General features: G+C 43.0%; 1 protein-coding gene across 1 annotated transcript; it reads left to right on the top strand.

Annotated features, from left to right (window-relative positions):
• Nucleotides 1-1,123: 1,123 nt before the first annotated feature.
• On the top strand, nt 1,124-14,696 carry LOC143291708 (uncharacterized). Its single transcript, XM_076601731.1, has 7 exons — nt 1,124-1,247; nt 6,775-7,089; nt 7,985-8,356; nt 9,098-9,214; nt 10,295-10,376; nt 10,529-10,644; nt 11,542-14,696. The coding sequence occupies exons 1-7, from the start codon at nt 1,166-1,168 to the stop codon at nt 11,964-11,966; spliced, it is 1,509 nt and encodes a 502-aa protein (XP_076457846.1). The 5' UTR covers nt 1,124-1,165; the 3' UTR covers nt 11,967-14,696.
• Nucleotides 14,697-16,821: the final 2,125 nt, after the last annotated feature.

Genomic DNA, 16,821 nt, shown 5'->3' on the forward strand with positions numbered 1-16,821 from the left:
GGCCCCCACCATCAACCGCAGCCCACACAGCCACCCACTCCACCACCACCCTGCCCTGACACTCCCACTCCCTGTACATTACCCTTCTCCCCTCAGCTCGCCGATGAGTGAGCAGTGAAAAGCTGACGCGATTGGGGATGAGTTGTGTAGGTATAGGTCGTTGAGGGAGCTGAGGATGTTTTTTTTTGTTTGTTTGTTTTTTTTTGTTTCTTTTTAATGTCTGCACTGTTGTCATTTCCATCATCCACAACCCTGTCTTTCAACCCACCCCATCTCCTTCTCTTCCAATCCCCCCAAATGAGCATGTGTGTGTGTGTGTGTGTGTGTGTGTGTGTGTGTGTGTGTGTGTGTGTGTGTGTGTGTGAATCACAATCACAATCAATTTTAATGTGAATTAAACCTTCATAAGGTTTATAACACACACATGCAAAGTTACATGTTCCACTTACAAAAAGTAAAACAAAACAAAATAATGATAATAAATAAAGAACAACGTTAATATATAAAATGTTGAATACATAGTTGACATATTCAGGACGCATATTTTCTTGTTATGTTAATGTCTTCTGTTATTTATGTGAAAAATGTAAATGCAAAAATGAATTTTTAAAAAAAAGTTTGAAAAAAAGAACAAGAGATGTGTGTGTGTGTGTGTGTGTGTGTGTGTGTGTGTGTGTGTGTGTGTGTGTGAGTGTGTGCGTGTGTGTGCGTGCGCGCGCACGTGCTTGTGCGCATGACTGAAGCCTGACTGTTGACACAGGAAACAAATGATGAGCGCCTAAAGGCAGCTGTTCTACCCAGGCATACAGCCTGTTGTGCCAGTGACTCCATGTTGAGATGGGCGCTTTTTAAATATCTATATCAATCACGAACACACATACACGCGCGTGCTCGCTCGAATGTGCTTGTTTGTGTATACACCTGCGAGTGCTTGCTTATTTTTAAACCATCATAATTATTTCAGTTAACCGTTAATCGCGTGAAAAGCCTATACACCTACGCCGGAAGACAACACGATGTCAGCGTTCGAAACCTTCATTCGCTTGACCTTGCAGAAGCCGTGTCACTGCAGCGTTGATTGGTCACTAATTTTAGAGTTTATTCTCTTTAGTGGAGCCAGCGTGTGTGTGAGCGCAATATCGCCTTCTGACAGTGATCAGTGGATATGTGGCTGACCATGGAACGTGATAGACAGCAGCTGGCTTTGTGCTTTGGTTTATTCACTGTAGCGTTGTCTGGAAGTTGGGGTAAGTTCTTCTTTCATCTTCTTCTATCATAGTTAAGTTTTCTCGAGCAACGAGATTTTCTGGCAAGGTAAACAACTCAGGATTTTTTATTTGCTTATTTTATTATTATTATTATTATTATTATTATTATTACTACTTTTTTGTTGTTGAAATCTCTAAAAAAAAAACCCCAAAAAAACGTTCACAAGTCAGCCATAATTATTTAAAAACAAAAGAAAAAGAATAGGCAGTTAATCCACTTTCAATCAATCAATCAAAAACACTTTATTAATCCACTTGGATCTTAACTTGTGCAATGACGTGCTCGTTGTAAACACCAACATAAAATGACCACGTGGAACATAAAAAGAGATTAAAACTAGTCAAATAAGAATTCCAGTTGCACATGCACACATACACACTTTAAGACATTAAGTTATTGCACAACAATATTTACAAATAAGAAACATCCAACAAATAAATAGTAAATATTACTAAAATCAAATGCACACACACACACACACACGTTAAGACCATAAGGTATTGTGCAACACACACACACACACACACACACACACACATATATATATATATATATATATATATATATAATTATATAAACATGCAAATCATAAATATAAATGAATAACTCATATATATAATATAAATCATATATATGAGTAAAATGCACACACACACTTACACTCGCACATGCGTGGAGTGATGGCCCAGAGGTAACGCGTCCGCCTTGGAAGCAAGAGAATCGGAGCGCGCTGGTTCGAATCACAGCTCAGCCGCCGATATTTTCTCCCCCTCCATTAGACCTTGAGTGGTGGTCTGGACGCCAGTCATTCGGATGAGACGATAAACCGATGTCCCGTGTGCAGCATGCACTTAGCGCGCGTAAAAGAACCCACGGCAACAAAAGGGTTGTTCCTGGCAAATTTCTGTAGAAAAATCCACTTCGATAGGAAAAACAAATAAAACTGCACGCAGGAAAAAATACAAAAAAATGGGTGGCGCTGTAGTGTAGCGACGCGCTCTCCCTGGGGAGAGCAGCCCGAATTTCACACAGAGAAATCTGTTGTGATAAAAAGAACTACAAATACAAATACAAATATGTCATACATTTAACATTAAGATACATGATGAAATCCATTACAAAAAAACAAACAAACAATCACTTCCGATCACACACACACTATGGCTGGCCCACATGCAGCCATAATGTCTGCACCCATGCACTCGCCTGATGGTGAAGTTCAGGTGTTGCTGAGGGAGGGGGGGATTAGTATCTTGTACTACGAGTCCTCCTATTGCATGCTTTGATGTGTGTGTGAATGGCTGTAGGAATGAATGAATTAATGTACCGAGATGTTCTTGCGCGTGGAGCTCTGTCTGCTTCTAATGTTATTATGCAGTGGGTGTGTTTCGTCTGTCAAAATTGTTGCAAGTCTGTCACTCAGTTTTCTAGTGTGCAGTTCGCTAAAGGTGTCTTGTCTAATACCCACCACCACACCCGCTTTTCCAATGACTTTTTCCAACCTGTCTTTGTCGTGTTTGGTCAAGTTCCCTCCCCAGCACACAGACCACTTCAGACCACAGACCAGCCAGCAAATACTCCAGAGGTGACTCCTGTAAAGCACGTTTTATGACTATGGCCTGCTGGGGGTTCACAAATGTCGGCGATAATTTAGTCTGTGATGCACTGGCAGCTGCAATGTCGAAGAGTCATCATCAAAGAGTAGCCTGCTTCAGCTCACATACAGCCCATTATATACTGAACTCAGGAAAGCAAAGTTTCCTTTCTGCTGGAACATGTCGTGGATGGACATGTGAAATGTAACACATTTAAACACACCCCAGACCTGTGTTTATTCCTCGCTTAGAATTTAATCTTTCTCTGTCCTCATCCGGAACACAGTCTGTCTCTCTCTGTTATATCTGGAACACAGTCTGTCTCTCTCTGTTATATCTGGAACACAGTCTGTCTCTCTCTGTTATATCTGGAACACAGTCTGTCTTTCTCTGTTATATCTGGAACATAGTCTGTCTCTCTCTGTTATATCTGGAACACAGTCTGTCTCTCTCTGTTATATCTGGAACACAGTCTGTCTCTCTCTGTTATATCTGGAACACAGTCTGTCTCTCTCTGTTATATCTGGAACACAGTCTGTCTCTCTCTGTTATATCTGGAACATAGTCTGTCTCTCTCTGTTATATCTGGAACACAGTCTGTCTCTCTCTGTTATATCTGGAACACAGTCTGTCTCTCTCTGTTATATCTGGAACATAGTCTGTCTCTCTCTGTTATATCTGGAACACAGTCTGTCTCTCTCTGTTATATCTGGAACACAGTCTGTCTCTCTCTGTTATATCTGGAACACAGTCTTTCTTCCTCTGTCCTCTGTTCTCGTCTTCTCTATCCTCATCTAAAACACAGTGATAATAATAATAATAATTATAATAATAATAATAATAATAATAATAATAATGATAATAATGTACTTAATTGTACAATATCCCCATAAATGGACCCTCAGCGCCTCAAATGAAGCGGTACATATACAACAGTGCAGTACACAAAATAAGAGCACATAAGGACAAAGAAGTGGAACTGAAAAGTCAAAATCTGTATCCACCAATACAATATTACCAAATGCAGATATGAATAACCGCAGAAAAAAGGCACAAAACATACACACACACACACACACACACACACACACACACACACACACACACACACACACACACACTGCAAACTCCGACCCACAAGCACACACCACAGGAATACTCTAGTGGAGGGGGATACAAGGGGAGTGTAGAGGGTGGGAGGAGACAAAGAACTATGCTTTGTAACATCCAAACGCCATTTTGAACAGGTAGGTTTTCAGTTTTCTCTTGAAAAAAGACAGAATTGGTGAGTGCCGAAGATCCAGAGGAAGAGAATTCCAAACAAGATTCTTGGTACTGAAACGCCCTTTGACTAAATATCTTTGGAGAGAAAACATGACCAGCCTTTCTCTGTCCTTGACTAGAACATCATAATATATTCCTTCTCGCTGGAACACAGTCTTTCTAGCTCTGTCCTCGTCCAGAACATTGTCTTTGAATATCCTCGATGAGATGTTTGTCTTCTCTGTTCTCATTTTCTCTGTCATCATCTACAACACAAGGTCTTTCTATGTTCGTGACTAGAATGTATCTGTCTTCAGTTAGATCACAGTCTGTCCGGTTAGAACGTTGTTTGTATTTCTCCATCATCAGCTAGAACACTGTCTTTCTCTGTCTCCAAATTGAACGTCGTCTGCCTTTCTCTGTCCTGAACTAAAACGTGAACTTTCTTCTTCGTTAACTAGAAGTTTGTTTTTCTTTTTCATCAGTTGGCAGGTACGCATAGTCTGTCTTCGTCTCGCAGTTGGTCTGACTTCTAAATATAGCCTGTCTTCAAGGACGTAAGTCGACACCACAAGATCGTTCTATCGTCTGACGCCTTTCTCTGTTGACACTGCTTGCATGGTACGCTGTGCAGCTTTTCTCGTCTCATTCTTCTGTTGGTTCGTTCCTCGGTTGCAGAATGGTTAAGACGCTTACCCACCAGTACAGTGTCCGTGAGAGTCTGGGTTGGATTCCCAGTCTCTCGCTTTCCCCCTTGTTTGATTGTAAAATCAAACTGATCGTTTAGTCAATCGGATGAGATGATAAACCGAGGTCCCATGTGCAGCACACACTTGTCGCACTGAAAAAGGCTCATTGCAACAAAAGTGTTGTCCTCTGGCAAATTGTGTTTAAGAAATCAACTCTGATAGATACACCAGTATGCACTCAAGGCCTGACTTGCTCGTTGGGTTTTGCTGCTGTTAGGCATCTGCCGAGCATCCAGATGTGGTGTAGGGTATATGGATTCGTCCGAACGCAGAGACATTTAATTGAGAAACTGAAACAGTAATTTGAAACTTCCGTTTCTTCTTTCTTTCCAATTTTGAAGGACTGGCAAAAAGCTTACAGCTGTGAGGCCGTTGTGTGCTCTTTCTTTACTTTAATGTCTTTTCACTACAGGACATGGAGACATACACTCACACACAACAACGACAGACAGACACAGACACACACGGAGAGACAGTTTGTGGAGGGAGAAAAGAGAGACAGACAGACAGACAGGTAGGTAGGCAGACAGACAGGTAGGTAGGTAGGTAGGGAGACAGACAGGTAGGCAGGTAGGTAGGCAGACAGACAGGTAGGTAGGTAGGCAGACAGACAGGTAGGTAGGTAGGTAGGCAGACAGACAGGTAGGTAGGTAGGTAGGGAGACAGACAGGTAGGCAGGTAGGGAGACAGACAGGTAGGTAGGTAGGGAGACAGGTAGGTAGGTAGGTAGGGAGACAGACAGGTAGGTAGGTAGGGAGACAGACAGGTAGGTAGGTAGGGAGACAGGTAGGTAGGTAGGTAGGGAGACAGACAGGTAGGTAGGTAGGTAGGCAGACAGACAGGTAGGTAGGTAGGTAGGGAGACAGACAGGTAGGCAGACAGACAGGTAGGCAGACAGACAGACAGGTAGGCAGGTAGGCAGACAGACAGGTAGGCAGACAGACAGGTAGGCAGACAGACAGACAGACAGGTAGGTAGGCAGACAGACAGACAGACACGTAGGTAGGCAGACAGACAGGTAGGTAGGCAGACAGACAGACAGACAGACAGACAGGTAGGCAGACAGGCAGACATAAAGAAGAACAGAGACAGAAAGAAAGAGAGCGAATGCATACAGTATACGTATCACATCGTTGCCACTACGCATTCTGAGAAAAAGAAGAAGAAGAGGAGGAGGAAGAAGAAGAAGAAGAAGAACAACAACAACAACAACAACAACGACAACAACAACAGCAATAATAATGAAAATAATTCAAGTTACACTGCGTCTTACATGCTCAACTGCAATGCACAATGTGAAAAAACCGACGTGTAAAACATGTAGTGTGACACTAAAACGACAATTTACATGCATCACTCTGCACAGATATGGACACCAGATACTAAAAAAACTGATTCACGATCTTTGCACACGTAAAAACATCACAAACAACCAACACAGTATATATGGTTCACAGAAATTTAAGGACCATTTGAGAACTTGCACAGTTTTCTGCTTGGGGAGCATGGAGGAATGATGCTGAATTTTCGACACACACCGGTGTATGCAGCCATTGCAGGCTCCACCTGTCATAACCATGAGTGCTCTCTTGCACGTGCATCATTTCTAACAAAGAGAAGTCACAGCTGTCGTCTGTAGCCTACACCACTGAATGACTCAATATTTGGCTGAACATGGATTTTTTCCAATGCATATTTTTCATACTGTCCGTTGTGCATCTGTACCTAAAACAGCTGTGTGTTGAATGAGAGGGTGGTACTTAGCTGTGTGCAGCGAACATACTGTAAATCATCTCTCGACTATTATTATTATTTTATTTTATTTTATGAAGACATGCTTGGTTTTTTTTAAGTGGTCCTTAAGTTTTTGTGAAGTCTGTACAAGTCACATGTCCCAGGCGTGGAAGGTATGCCCTCGGCAATACAATGGACACAAGGCGCCATTCACTGCCCCCACAGTCTGGTGGTCATAGAGGAAGCATTCCACACCGTCCCGTCACCGGAAGTGTGCGATGACAAGTGCAGGACGGGACCGGAAGCTACGCACGAGGACGAGTGCTACCATCGCAACGGCGCATGCGTGCAGGGCGCGCGCACGGAGGAGGTGGCCCTGTTGTACGATACGTGCATGCCTGCTTCTGCACCTGTGTTGTGCAACGTTTCCGCCGCTGCAGTTCCGGCCACCTTGCATGTCGGGTATTCTTGTCTGGAAGGTAATGGTTTGTGGATGGGTTTCGTTGATCTTTCTTTTTTTGCTCGTTTATGTTTCTTTGTTTTATTATCTTTATTTACCAATTCATTTATTGATGCAATTGTAAACGCGCGCGCGCGCGCACACACACACACACACACACACACACACACATATACATATAGATAGATGCATATGTATATAGATAGATAGATAGATAGATTAATATATATATATATATATATAGAGAGAGAGAGAGAGAGAGAGAGAGAGTCATTTATTCATTTAAAAAAAGTTTTTTAATTGGTATGTTTCTTTTTTGATCATTCATTAATTCATTAAATTATTCATTTATTAAACACATGAATGTGTATTCATTTATGTTCTTATTTATATACTTGTTTATTCAATATACATTGGTTGTTGTTTTGAGCATGCACTTTTACTTGGTGCGTTGCACGCACACGTATGTGTGTGTGTGTGTGTGTGTGTGTGTGTGTTGTCTTATTTTTTGTGTGTGCCTGTCTGTATCTTTATATACCTCTGTGTGTGTGTGTGTGTGTGTGTGTGTGTGTGTGTGTGTGTGTTGTCTTATTTTGTGTGTGTGCCTGTCTGTATCTTTCTATACCTTTGTGTGTGCGTGCGTGTGTGTGTGCGAACGTGCATGCGCGCGCGCGCGCGTATTTGTGTGTGTGTGTGTGCTCGCTTGTGTGTGTGTGTGTGCTCGCTTGTGTGTGTGCGTGTGTGTGTGTGTGTGTGCGCACGCGCGCGCGTATGAATATAACATAACAGTGATGCACAAGCTCTTGGTTATATAAAAAGGGGAAAAAAGAGCAAACACACACACACAGCATTATGCTAAATATAACATAAAGGAAACTACTTGGCTTTTAACCTTCAGCATCCTCTAACTACAGGCAACGTATTCGACCCGTACAACCAGACCTTCAGCTGGAAAGCGAAGAAAGTGAGTTTAGCTTTCAAGGGGAACACCACCACCACACCCACAACCCTCATCACTCGCTGCAAGGTCACCTCCGACTCCACACAACCCAGCCTGAAAATCACCGCTTTGAAATCACCTTCCAGCGCTCGGCGTGACGTGTTGAATATGACGTCACAGACGAATGACATCACCGTGATTTTGGGTGACGTCGTGACGAGCATCAGAGAGTCTCGCTTCCCTCACTGGTGGATCGTGGAGGAGCCTCGTTTCGAGATTGAGCTGACAATGGAGGTGACTGGACCGAACAGTATGCAGCCTCACTGGATTTCCCTGGAAGATGATCGTGAGTTGGTCTGCGTGTATGTGTGTGAGAGTAAGGATGGCATTCTTTCTCTTTTTTTCTTCTTTTTTGTGTTGAAACTGATGTCAGTTTTGTTTTGGTTTGAGTTGTGTTGTTCAGTGAAACAAGGGTAGGTTTAGTGGAATATTAGAATTAATTCAAAGCAAAGTCATACTTGTCTCTGATCAAAGAACACTAACACAAACAGTAGTCTATAGATATGCACTGTTCCTAATCACACAATTTATTTATTTAAGATATCTGAAATAATACGACCACGCAGTCAGCAAGATGGAGAGAGAGAGACTAAAACATTTTCTTCCGGGGATAATAGATAAGCAGTGGCGTGCTTTTATTCATCTAGTCCTTGACCTGTATAGGGTCTACAGTACGATGAGCCATATAATGATTTACAATTATTTATACATGTACTAAGCTGACAGATGGTCAAATGAAGAGATTGCTCATATAAGTTGTGTATTTTAGTTAAGCATAGTTTTCGTATCTGTTGTTTGCTTACTCATGTCACATTCAATCAGTTAATCATAATTATGTTCAGCAATGAATTAGAAAATTCTTGCAAAACGTTTGAATCAGTTCCTGACTTTGGCACTTTGTCACGTCTGTGAGTCTGTAATGACAATATCTTCTTCTTCTTCTTCACCGTCAACATCATCTCTATTATTTACATGCGTTATTTTGAAACTGTGATTTAAAAAAAAGTTATTTTGAACTGATTTGCAGACATGATCGAAATTGTTTGTCGACATTTGGACGTGACGGCATTGCCTATGACGTCACCGATGCCGACAGCTTATACTGTTCCCCCCGCAGTCACAGGCAAAGGGTTTTCTCTCCAAGGTCTGTTATGTCTGTTTATCCTTTTTCGTGTTTTCGATGACAGCCATCATGATGATACATAGCCGAGTAGTTAAAGCATTGGACTTTCAATCTGAGGGTCCCGGGTTGGAATCTCGGTAACGGCGCATGGTGGGTAATGGATGGAGATTTTTCCTATCTCCCAGGTCAACATATGTGTAGACCTGCTCGTGCCTGAACCCCCTCCGTGTGTATACGCGTGCAGAAGATCAAATATGCGCGTTAAAGATCCTGTAACATATGTCAGCGTTTGGTGTTTTCTGGAAACAAGATCATACCCAGCATGCACCCCACAAAAAATGGACTATGGCTGCCTACATGGCGAGATACATAAACAAACGACCATGCACGTAAAATATTACATGTCTGAGTGTGTATGTGTGTGTGTGGCTGAATTATGATTGAATGACATAAAATGAATGATGAGCGCCCAATGGCAGCCTTCAGTCGGCTCTACCCAGGTAGGCAGCATGTTGTGTAAATGACCACGTGTTTATAAAGCGCTTAGAGCTTGGTCTCCAACCGAGGATAGGTGCTGTATAAGTATCTATGTCCTTCATAATTCATTCAAATTCAGGCTGCTCTCCCCACAGAGCTCATAACCACAGTGTAACGCCACCCCCTTTCTTTTCTTATTTCTGTCTGCAGATGTATTTGTTTCATTACCAGCATGAAATTTTCTGGTTGATACTGCCAGTGGCTGTCGGCTCTACCAAGGTAGGCAGCCTGTTGTGTAAATGTGTTTGTAAAGCACTTAGAGCTTGGTCTCTGACCGAGGATAGGCGCTATATAAGTATCCATATCAATCAATCAACCCAGTTTTGGACAACACTTGTTGCAGTGTGTTCTTTTTCGTGGGCAACGTGCATACTGCACACGGACCTCGGCTTATCTTCTCATCGATATGACTAGCACACAGACCACCACTGTAGGTGAAGCAAAAGGGAGGGGAGAGTACAAATCCTGGTCTGTATATGGAAATAGAACCCGTGCACTTTTGCTTCAAAGTAATGCGCATAACCGCTAGGCCACGGTATAGTCTTGCTGCTGCTGTTATTTCAGACCTGGTGGTAGCAGTGACGTGCACTGTCGTGGTAATTCTGGGGTTGGCGCTGGCTGGCTGTCTCATCGTGAAATGTCGGAGGTAAACCAACACTGTGTGCTCGTGCCTCTCTCTCTCTCTCTCTGTATATATATATATATATATATATATATATATATATATATATAATGTGTGTGTATGTATGTATGTCTGTGCCTGTGTGCATTGTGAAAATCGAAATGGTCTGATGGCAGGAGACGTCGCCAGCGGGAGCGGGATTACTCCAACCTGATCGCTCGCGTGGAGTTCCACAACCAGGGCGCTGACAGCTGTGTGGCTGCTCACCCAGCCTGCTGTGACATCAATACAGGTATGATGTGTTTTGCAATGACGTCAATGGAAACAATGTCGCTTTAAGCAAGTGCGGGACGGCAGTGACGTAGTGCTCATGTTTCTGGGGCCTTGCTTGATCCGTCACGCTCTCACACACTTCACACACGCAGAAATGGGTGGCGCTGCACTGTGGCGTCGCTTCTCCCCCCGCGGAGAGCAGCTCGAATTTCACACAGAGAAATCAGTTGTATAGAAAATACAGGGCAATACGATACAACAGGCCTACGACACAAGACAATACTATACAATATAGGGATGTCGTAAGTTCATTACAATGTTTTTGTTTAAGTTAACACAGATGCATTTATTTTGTGCTGTATACATGTGTGTTCACAAACCCTTTCATGAGGGGCCTGGGGCCATACCAGAACTCTGTCTCTCTGTCTCTCTCTCTCTGTCTCTCTCATTCTTATTCGTTCAGTTTTTATTTCTGTGTATTTACACGCTACTGTCCCCACTGTCTGCTTTCCCCCCAACTTAAGATTCCTCACTTTCTTGCACTTACAAACGGTTTTATTTTCTGTTTTTTCAACCAAGCTGATTATCTGAAAGTTTTTCATATATCATCTGAGAACATCAGTACATGTATCGGTCACCCACCTTGATCACAATGGCTTTTTTTGATTTTTTGTTGTTGTTTTTCACTCTTTACAGCAAGGTTCTGTTCTTCCTGTTTTTCAACGTGAATCACAATCACACTCAATGTAACATAACTAAAAATGCTATAAGTCGAAAAAACATTCACTGGCAGAACATATGTCCTCAATAAACATGTTTTCTGGTCCAAAGAAAGAAAGAATACGAAATGTACGGCGCTGTAAAGCATGGTTAACAAAGACGATTTTTAAACATCTTCTTTCCGTTGATGCTCCAGAAGCATCATTCAGGGGACCCTGCCCGCCTCCACCCCACACCTACCCCAACCTCAACGGGTACAGAGGAGGAGGAGATGCCTTTTCCAACGCCATCGCCAACACAACCTACGGCATGTGCTCAACTTCCGCCGACGTACCTCTCCACCCGTCCCTGCAGCACAAAGCGGGCTGTCATGTTGAGGACGACGGCAAGTACGAGACTCCGCGACCCCTGGTGGTGCAGCTCCCACAGCTGAAAGGTCAGGGGGCGTGTGGTGGCGACGGGGGTGATGGGGGGTTCGGGGAGGAGTGCTGGTGGCCGGAAGGACTGGTGGGGGGCAAAGGTCTGACCGAGAGCAACCCCTATGACGAAATCCCCGCGCTGTGTGGTGGTGACGGTGGTGGTGGCGAGGGGAAGAGAGAGAAGAAAGAGCTGTGGGAATAGGAAGAACGGGGTTTGTTCGTGTTTCACGTGCTGATTGTCCTGAGGAAATAATGGGCGTCCCTCTGTGCCCCCTGTGCAAGAGAACTCTCTCTCTCTGGACACACACACACACACACGTTTGTGTGTATTTGATATATATATGTATAGTGATAAGAAACTGTAGTGAGAGCTGGACTGTACAAGGTCTCCAGAGAAGAAGCCCCCCTCAGTCAAGTGTTACGGCCCTTAACTCCGTACACTCTAAGGGGGCCGTTCTGCACTCAGGTCATGACTCCCGACTTTTCTTTTTTTCTCTATTTTTTTCCCTGGTCCATAGCAGGTTCGAACCCAGGGTGGTCGCCACTTTTGGACTGAGTCTCCTTTTCTGGCAGACGTTTTAACCACTGAGCCATCGTACGCCTAGTTTGAGTTGGGAATTTTATTCCTTATGTAGTTTACTTTCATTTCTCCTTGACCAGATCCAGCTGGAACTATTTTCTGCTCCTTCTGCCATTGCCTTGAGAGCCCATGTCCTCTCACTGACAGAAATCGTCAGCTGTTTCATGAGGTTGTAGGCAAATGCACCCACTTTTGCACCAATCTCTATGGCGAGAACTTTGGCTTGGAAGCCGGATTCTCTCAGACTGCTGGCTAGACTAGCATACTTCTCGGTCCTGTAGATGTGGTCTTCCTCCATTCTGCTTTCGTATGGCACAGTGAGCTCAATCAGAATCGCTTGTTTTGTTGCCTTGGAGTGGAGTACAATGTCAGGTCTCATGACGCTCTTGCTGATGATTTCCGGGTGTTTCTTTACCCTCTGGTAGGTCAACTGTGCATTCCCAATTTTCAGCACCATCAAGCAGCCAACGTTTCCATTCTTTGGAAACTTTGGATGCTGTTCCTGGCCAGGCTTTATTGACTTCTGCCGAGCAGAACTCTGCTGGAACTTCTGGTGGGGACAGTGCTTACAACGTGTGCAATTTCTGTTAGCACTTGGTTGTGCCTCCATTTGTACCGTCCTTGGCCCAACGCCGCTTTGCATGAGCTGAGGACATGTTCCACTGTTTGTTTACCATGGCAGTGTGGGCACGCAGGATCATCTGCTTTACCCCATTTTACGAAGTTTGTATTCGAGGGAAGATCTTAGGATGAAGCTGATCCTCAGAGGGGCTGTGTTTGACATGTCGCTGCCGCTGAAGCTCCATTAGAGTGCATCTTCCCATGTTGTCTACTGCCCCTGCTGGCCTTGCTGGACTGCCTTCTGGACTCTTACCATCCTCTTCCTTCTTGATCTCCTGTATGATTATGTCTCTTTTTGCTTTCCCCCTTGCCTTGGACTACCATTCCATCTTTGTCGATCCCAGGCCTTGTCCGTTATTTTGGGTGTGTCCTATTATTTCTTTCGTCTTTAGACTTTCTTTCACTGCACTGACTGCCTCCCTGACTATCCATTTTCTGTCAGTCTTCAGCTTGGGTTGGTTGGATCTCACAATACTGTCACCTGAGTCTTCGAGCATGCTGAGAAGTCTTGCCTTCCCTGCCTTGTATTCTTCGACAAGGGACTTCAGAGGTAGCCTGCACAGCACTGGACAAATGCTATAATTATGCACCCAGCCTTTCATCGAATGCAACTATAAGTCTTTTTGCTTTGTTTCAACATAATTGTGCACAACAATGTGTAATACAATTGGTCTGAAATCACGAAAATAAATAAATCCACTACTGCTGTGTAAGGAAATTGTTTGGGGTTCTTGATCATTATGGAATGGGATTGTTTGGAGTTCTTGATCATAGTATAGGGGATTCTTTGAGGTCCTTTATCATTGTGAGGAATATCATTATATTTGGAATATTGTATATAATACTTCCCACCGTTGATAGTCGTGATAGTGATGAAGAAGACAACGATGCTGATGAGGGTAATCAAGATGATGAGGATTATTAATATCACATTCACATGTTATTTCTCACTGTTGTTTTCATATGCCAGAATCAGAAGAGGGTGTGTCGCTATAGTATATTTCCACATGTTTGTTTCTGTCAGTACGTTTCTGTTTTCAGTTGATGGTGTTCTATGATACACATTTGCCAGGAATAGCTCTTGCCTTGCTGTGGGCTCTTTTACCTGCGCTAACGAGTGAGATCTAAAGTGGTGGTCTAGTTGGTAATGTTTTTTGTTTTTTTTGTTTTTTATATCACTGCAACATTTCATTTCAGTGAATATGGTTGAATTTGTTTGTGCTCTGAACACTGCTATGGACTTTGGTTCAGTTTTTTTTTCTGAGTGCTGTATTCAGAAATATTCACTGTGGTGGAATAAATAAATCCGTGTACTTTTGGTTGTTGCTATTACTGTTTTGAACAGAAATCAGTATTTCTCCTCAAATATTCATGGCTGACACTACAAAACTGTGTTGATGTATGATATATGTCCATATGTTGGACTGAAATGCTTGGTTTTTTTTGTCCCTTTTGTTTGTCTTTGTTTGTGTATCGGCATTTACTGACTTTTTTCAGTGTTGAAATACCTTTCGTATCTGTGGGCGATGTTACCAATATGTTGCTACTGACATATCTTTTCTGTGGAAGTTTTCACTGATATCATCGATGGTGCATTTGTTTAGACCCGAGTCATTATTTCTTCTCTTTTTTTCATTCATGAGAATGTGATGCATTCGTTCCGTTTATATCCCAGACCATTTGAATTTTGAGAGCGGGCAAAAAGTGTAATAAAATGTATGGGGAAAAAAACCCAGCAACAAGTTGTATACATGTGTGTGTGTGTACGCGCTGGAGAGTTTGAGTGTCTCTGTTTGTGTCTGTATAGTGTTATTGTGTGTGGCGGTGTGTGTATCTCACAGGAAATGTCTTTCTGTTGGGACCGAAAAGTTATCTTGACCGAAGAAGTGCAGGGGCCTCCAAACCTTTAGTTCTTGTGGTAAGAAAACCATACACCTTTTGTTAACATTCCTTCTCTGCACTGTTTTTTCACCCCCACCCCCATAACACATTTCGGCGCTGTAACAGCCCCAGCGATGTATTCCTGATCCAGTGATCAGGGTTCGAGGCCCCGTTTCAGCACGGTGTCGTGTCCTTGGGAAAGGCAATGTACTCCGATTTTCTTCACTCTACCCAGGTGTGAATGGGTGCTTGGGCTTCTGTCGAGGAATGTTAAAACGGCACAAGGAGATGACTGGGCCCCGCCTTCCTGTGCCGAGTCCACAGACACAGTGGGTATGAATTCACTGCCAGATGGCCGTATTAAAAGGCTGTAAGTCCTTTAACCTTTAGAATACGGAGAAGGGTTAGAGCAAGAAAGACGAGATCTCAAGCTGTGTTCTAAAGATGACTGACACTGCTCTCACTCACCTGGCAATAGATCGGAAAGGAATATGTTAGGAGGTAATTAGAGGCGCGGGTTTCGGGAATTCCCAAATTATCGTAGAAAGGAACCATTTTGTAGGGACACTTCAGATGCAACAAGGCAAAAAGGAGAATTCCGAATTATGTGGTATATGTTTTTAATGATTTGTCCAGATCTTCTGTCAGATTGTGTAGAGGGAATGGAGGAGGTGGTGAAGGGGAGCAGGGAAGGAGAGCTGCGTGCTTAACTCATGGTGTCAGTACGTCCTGCATAGAAATGTATATCTATAAAAGAAAAGGAAAAATAAGAGAAAGAAACATACATCTCAAACATGTCGAGCAAAGATCAGTTATTTGTGTATTTGTTAGTTACTGTGTTGTTGTTTTTCCTTTTTTATTCAATAATGAATTTCGTTACCATGTATCATTCCGTTTCAAATAAACTGTGGTGAAAATTAGTTAAGCATTTGAACCCAAAACCCGTTTTTTACATATATTATATAATATACTGAACATTTTAAAAGAAACGTTTCTGTCTCAGCAGACTGACACGAAAGACGTCCATAATATAATCAGCCTCCTTTAACTTTGGACTGAAAGTAGGTAATTTTCCAGTTTCACCCAATATCATTTTATTCATTTTACTTCTCTTCTGAAACAATGGATGCGTTATGAATTTTGGTTTCTCTCGGATAAAGATATATTCATATCTCATCATTTCACAGCCTTATACAACTGAACCGTTCATTGATAAAAACCAAGGATGACATCAATATCTGTCTTTTAATCAAAGATAACACTAGTGACCCTGCGTTCTTGTTCATACACTGCTCTTTCCTTAAAAAAGGGGGTTTCATTTTCTCTGAAAGTCATCCTTAGTTCACAGATTTAGCAAAAAAGCGTTCAGTGATCGTCAAATAGCAAAATAGCAGATTGTATATATATGTATACACACACATATATGTAGATATCTCTCTCTCTCTCTCTATACATACATACATACATATATATATATATATATATATATATATATATATATATATATGGATATATACACTGACGCAGTGTGAACAGGGGATGGTGGCGGCTGTTGGGGACTTGCTGGCACTGCTTTTCCTGGCCAGTCTGCGTTGCTCTGCTGCAGCGATTCTGTTGGCCTCACGGGATTTGGCGCCTTTGTGGACAGCTGAACGCCACTTTGGTCTGTCCATTGCATTAAGCTCCCATGTGTCGTGGCTGATGTTGAAGGCCTTCAGAGAAGCTTTCAGAGTGTCTTTGAAGCGCTTCTTTTGGCCTCCATGGGAGTGCTTGCGATGGAGTTCGCCATACAGCAGTTTCTTGGGGAGCCGGTGGTTTGGCATGCGAACTACATGGCCTGCCCAGCGCAGCTGTGCCTGCATCAAGATGGTGTAGATGCTGGGCAAGTTTGCATGAGTGAGCACCTCTGTGTCAGGGATCTTCTCTTGCCACTTTATGCCGAGAAGTTTTCTGAGGCTGGTGGTGTGGAAGTGGT

This window comes from Babylonia areolata, chromosome 17 (assembly GCF_041734735.1).
Source record: "Babylonia areolata isolate BAREFJ2019XMU chromosome 17, ASM4173473v1, whole genome shotgun sequence".
In the NCBI taxonomy this organism is placed as follows: Eukaryota; Metazoa; Mollusca; class Gastropoda; order Neogastropoda; family Buccinidae; genus Babylonia; species Babylonia areolata.

What these genes read in the sequence shown, in the direction of transcription:
- LOC143291708 (XM_076601731.1), top strand. Translation starts at nt 1,166, where the DNA reads ATGTGGCTGACCATGGAACGTGATAGACAGCAGCTGGCTTTGTGCTTT. An exon ending in CGGGTATTCTTGTCTGGAAG is followed by an intron (nt 7,090 to 7,984) that starts GTAATGGTTTGT and finishes CTCTAACTACAG; the next exon opens with GCAACGTATTCGACCCGTAC. An exon ending in CTGCTGTGACATCAATACAG is followed by an intron (nt 10,645 to 11,541) that starts GTATGATGTGTT and finishes TTGATGCTCCAG; the next exon opens with AAGCATCATTCAGGGGACCC.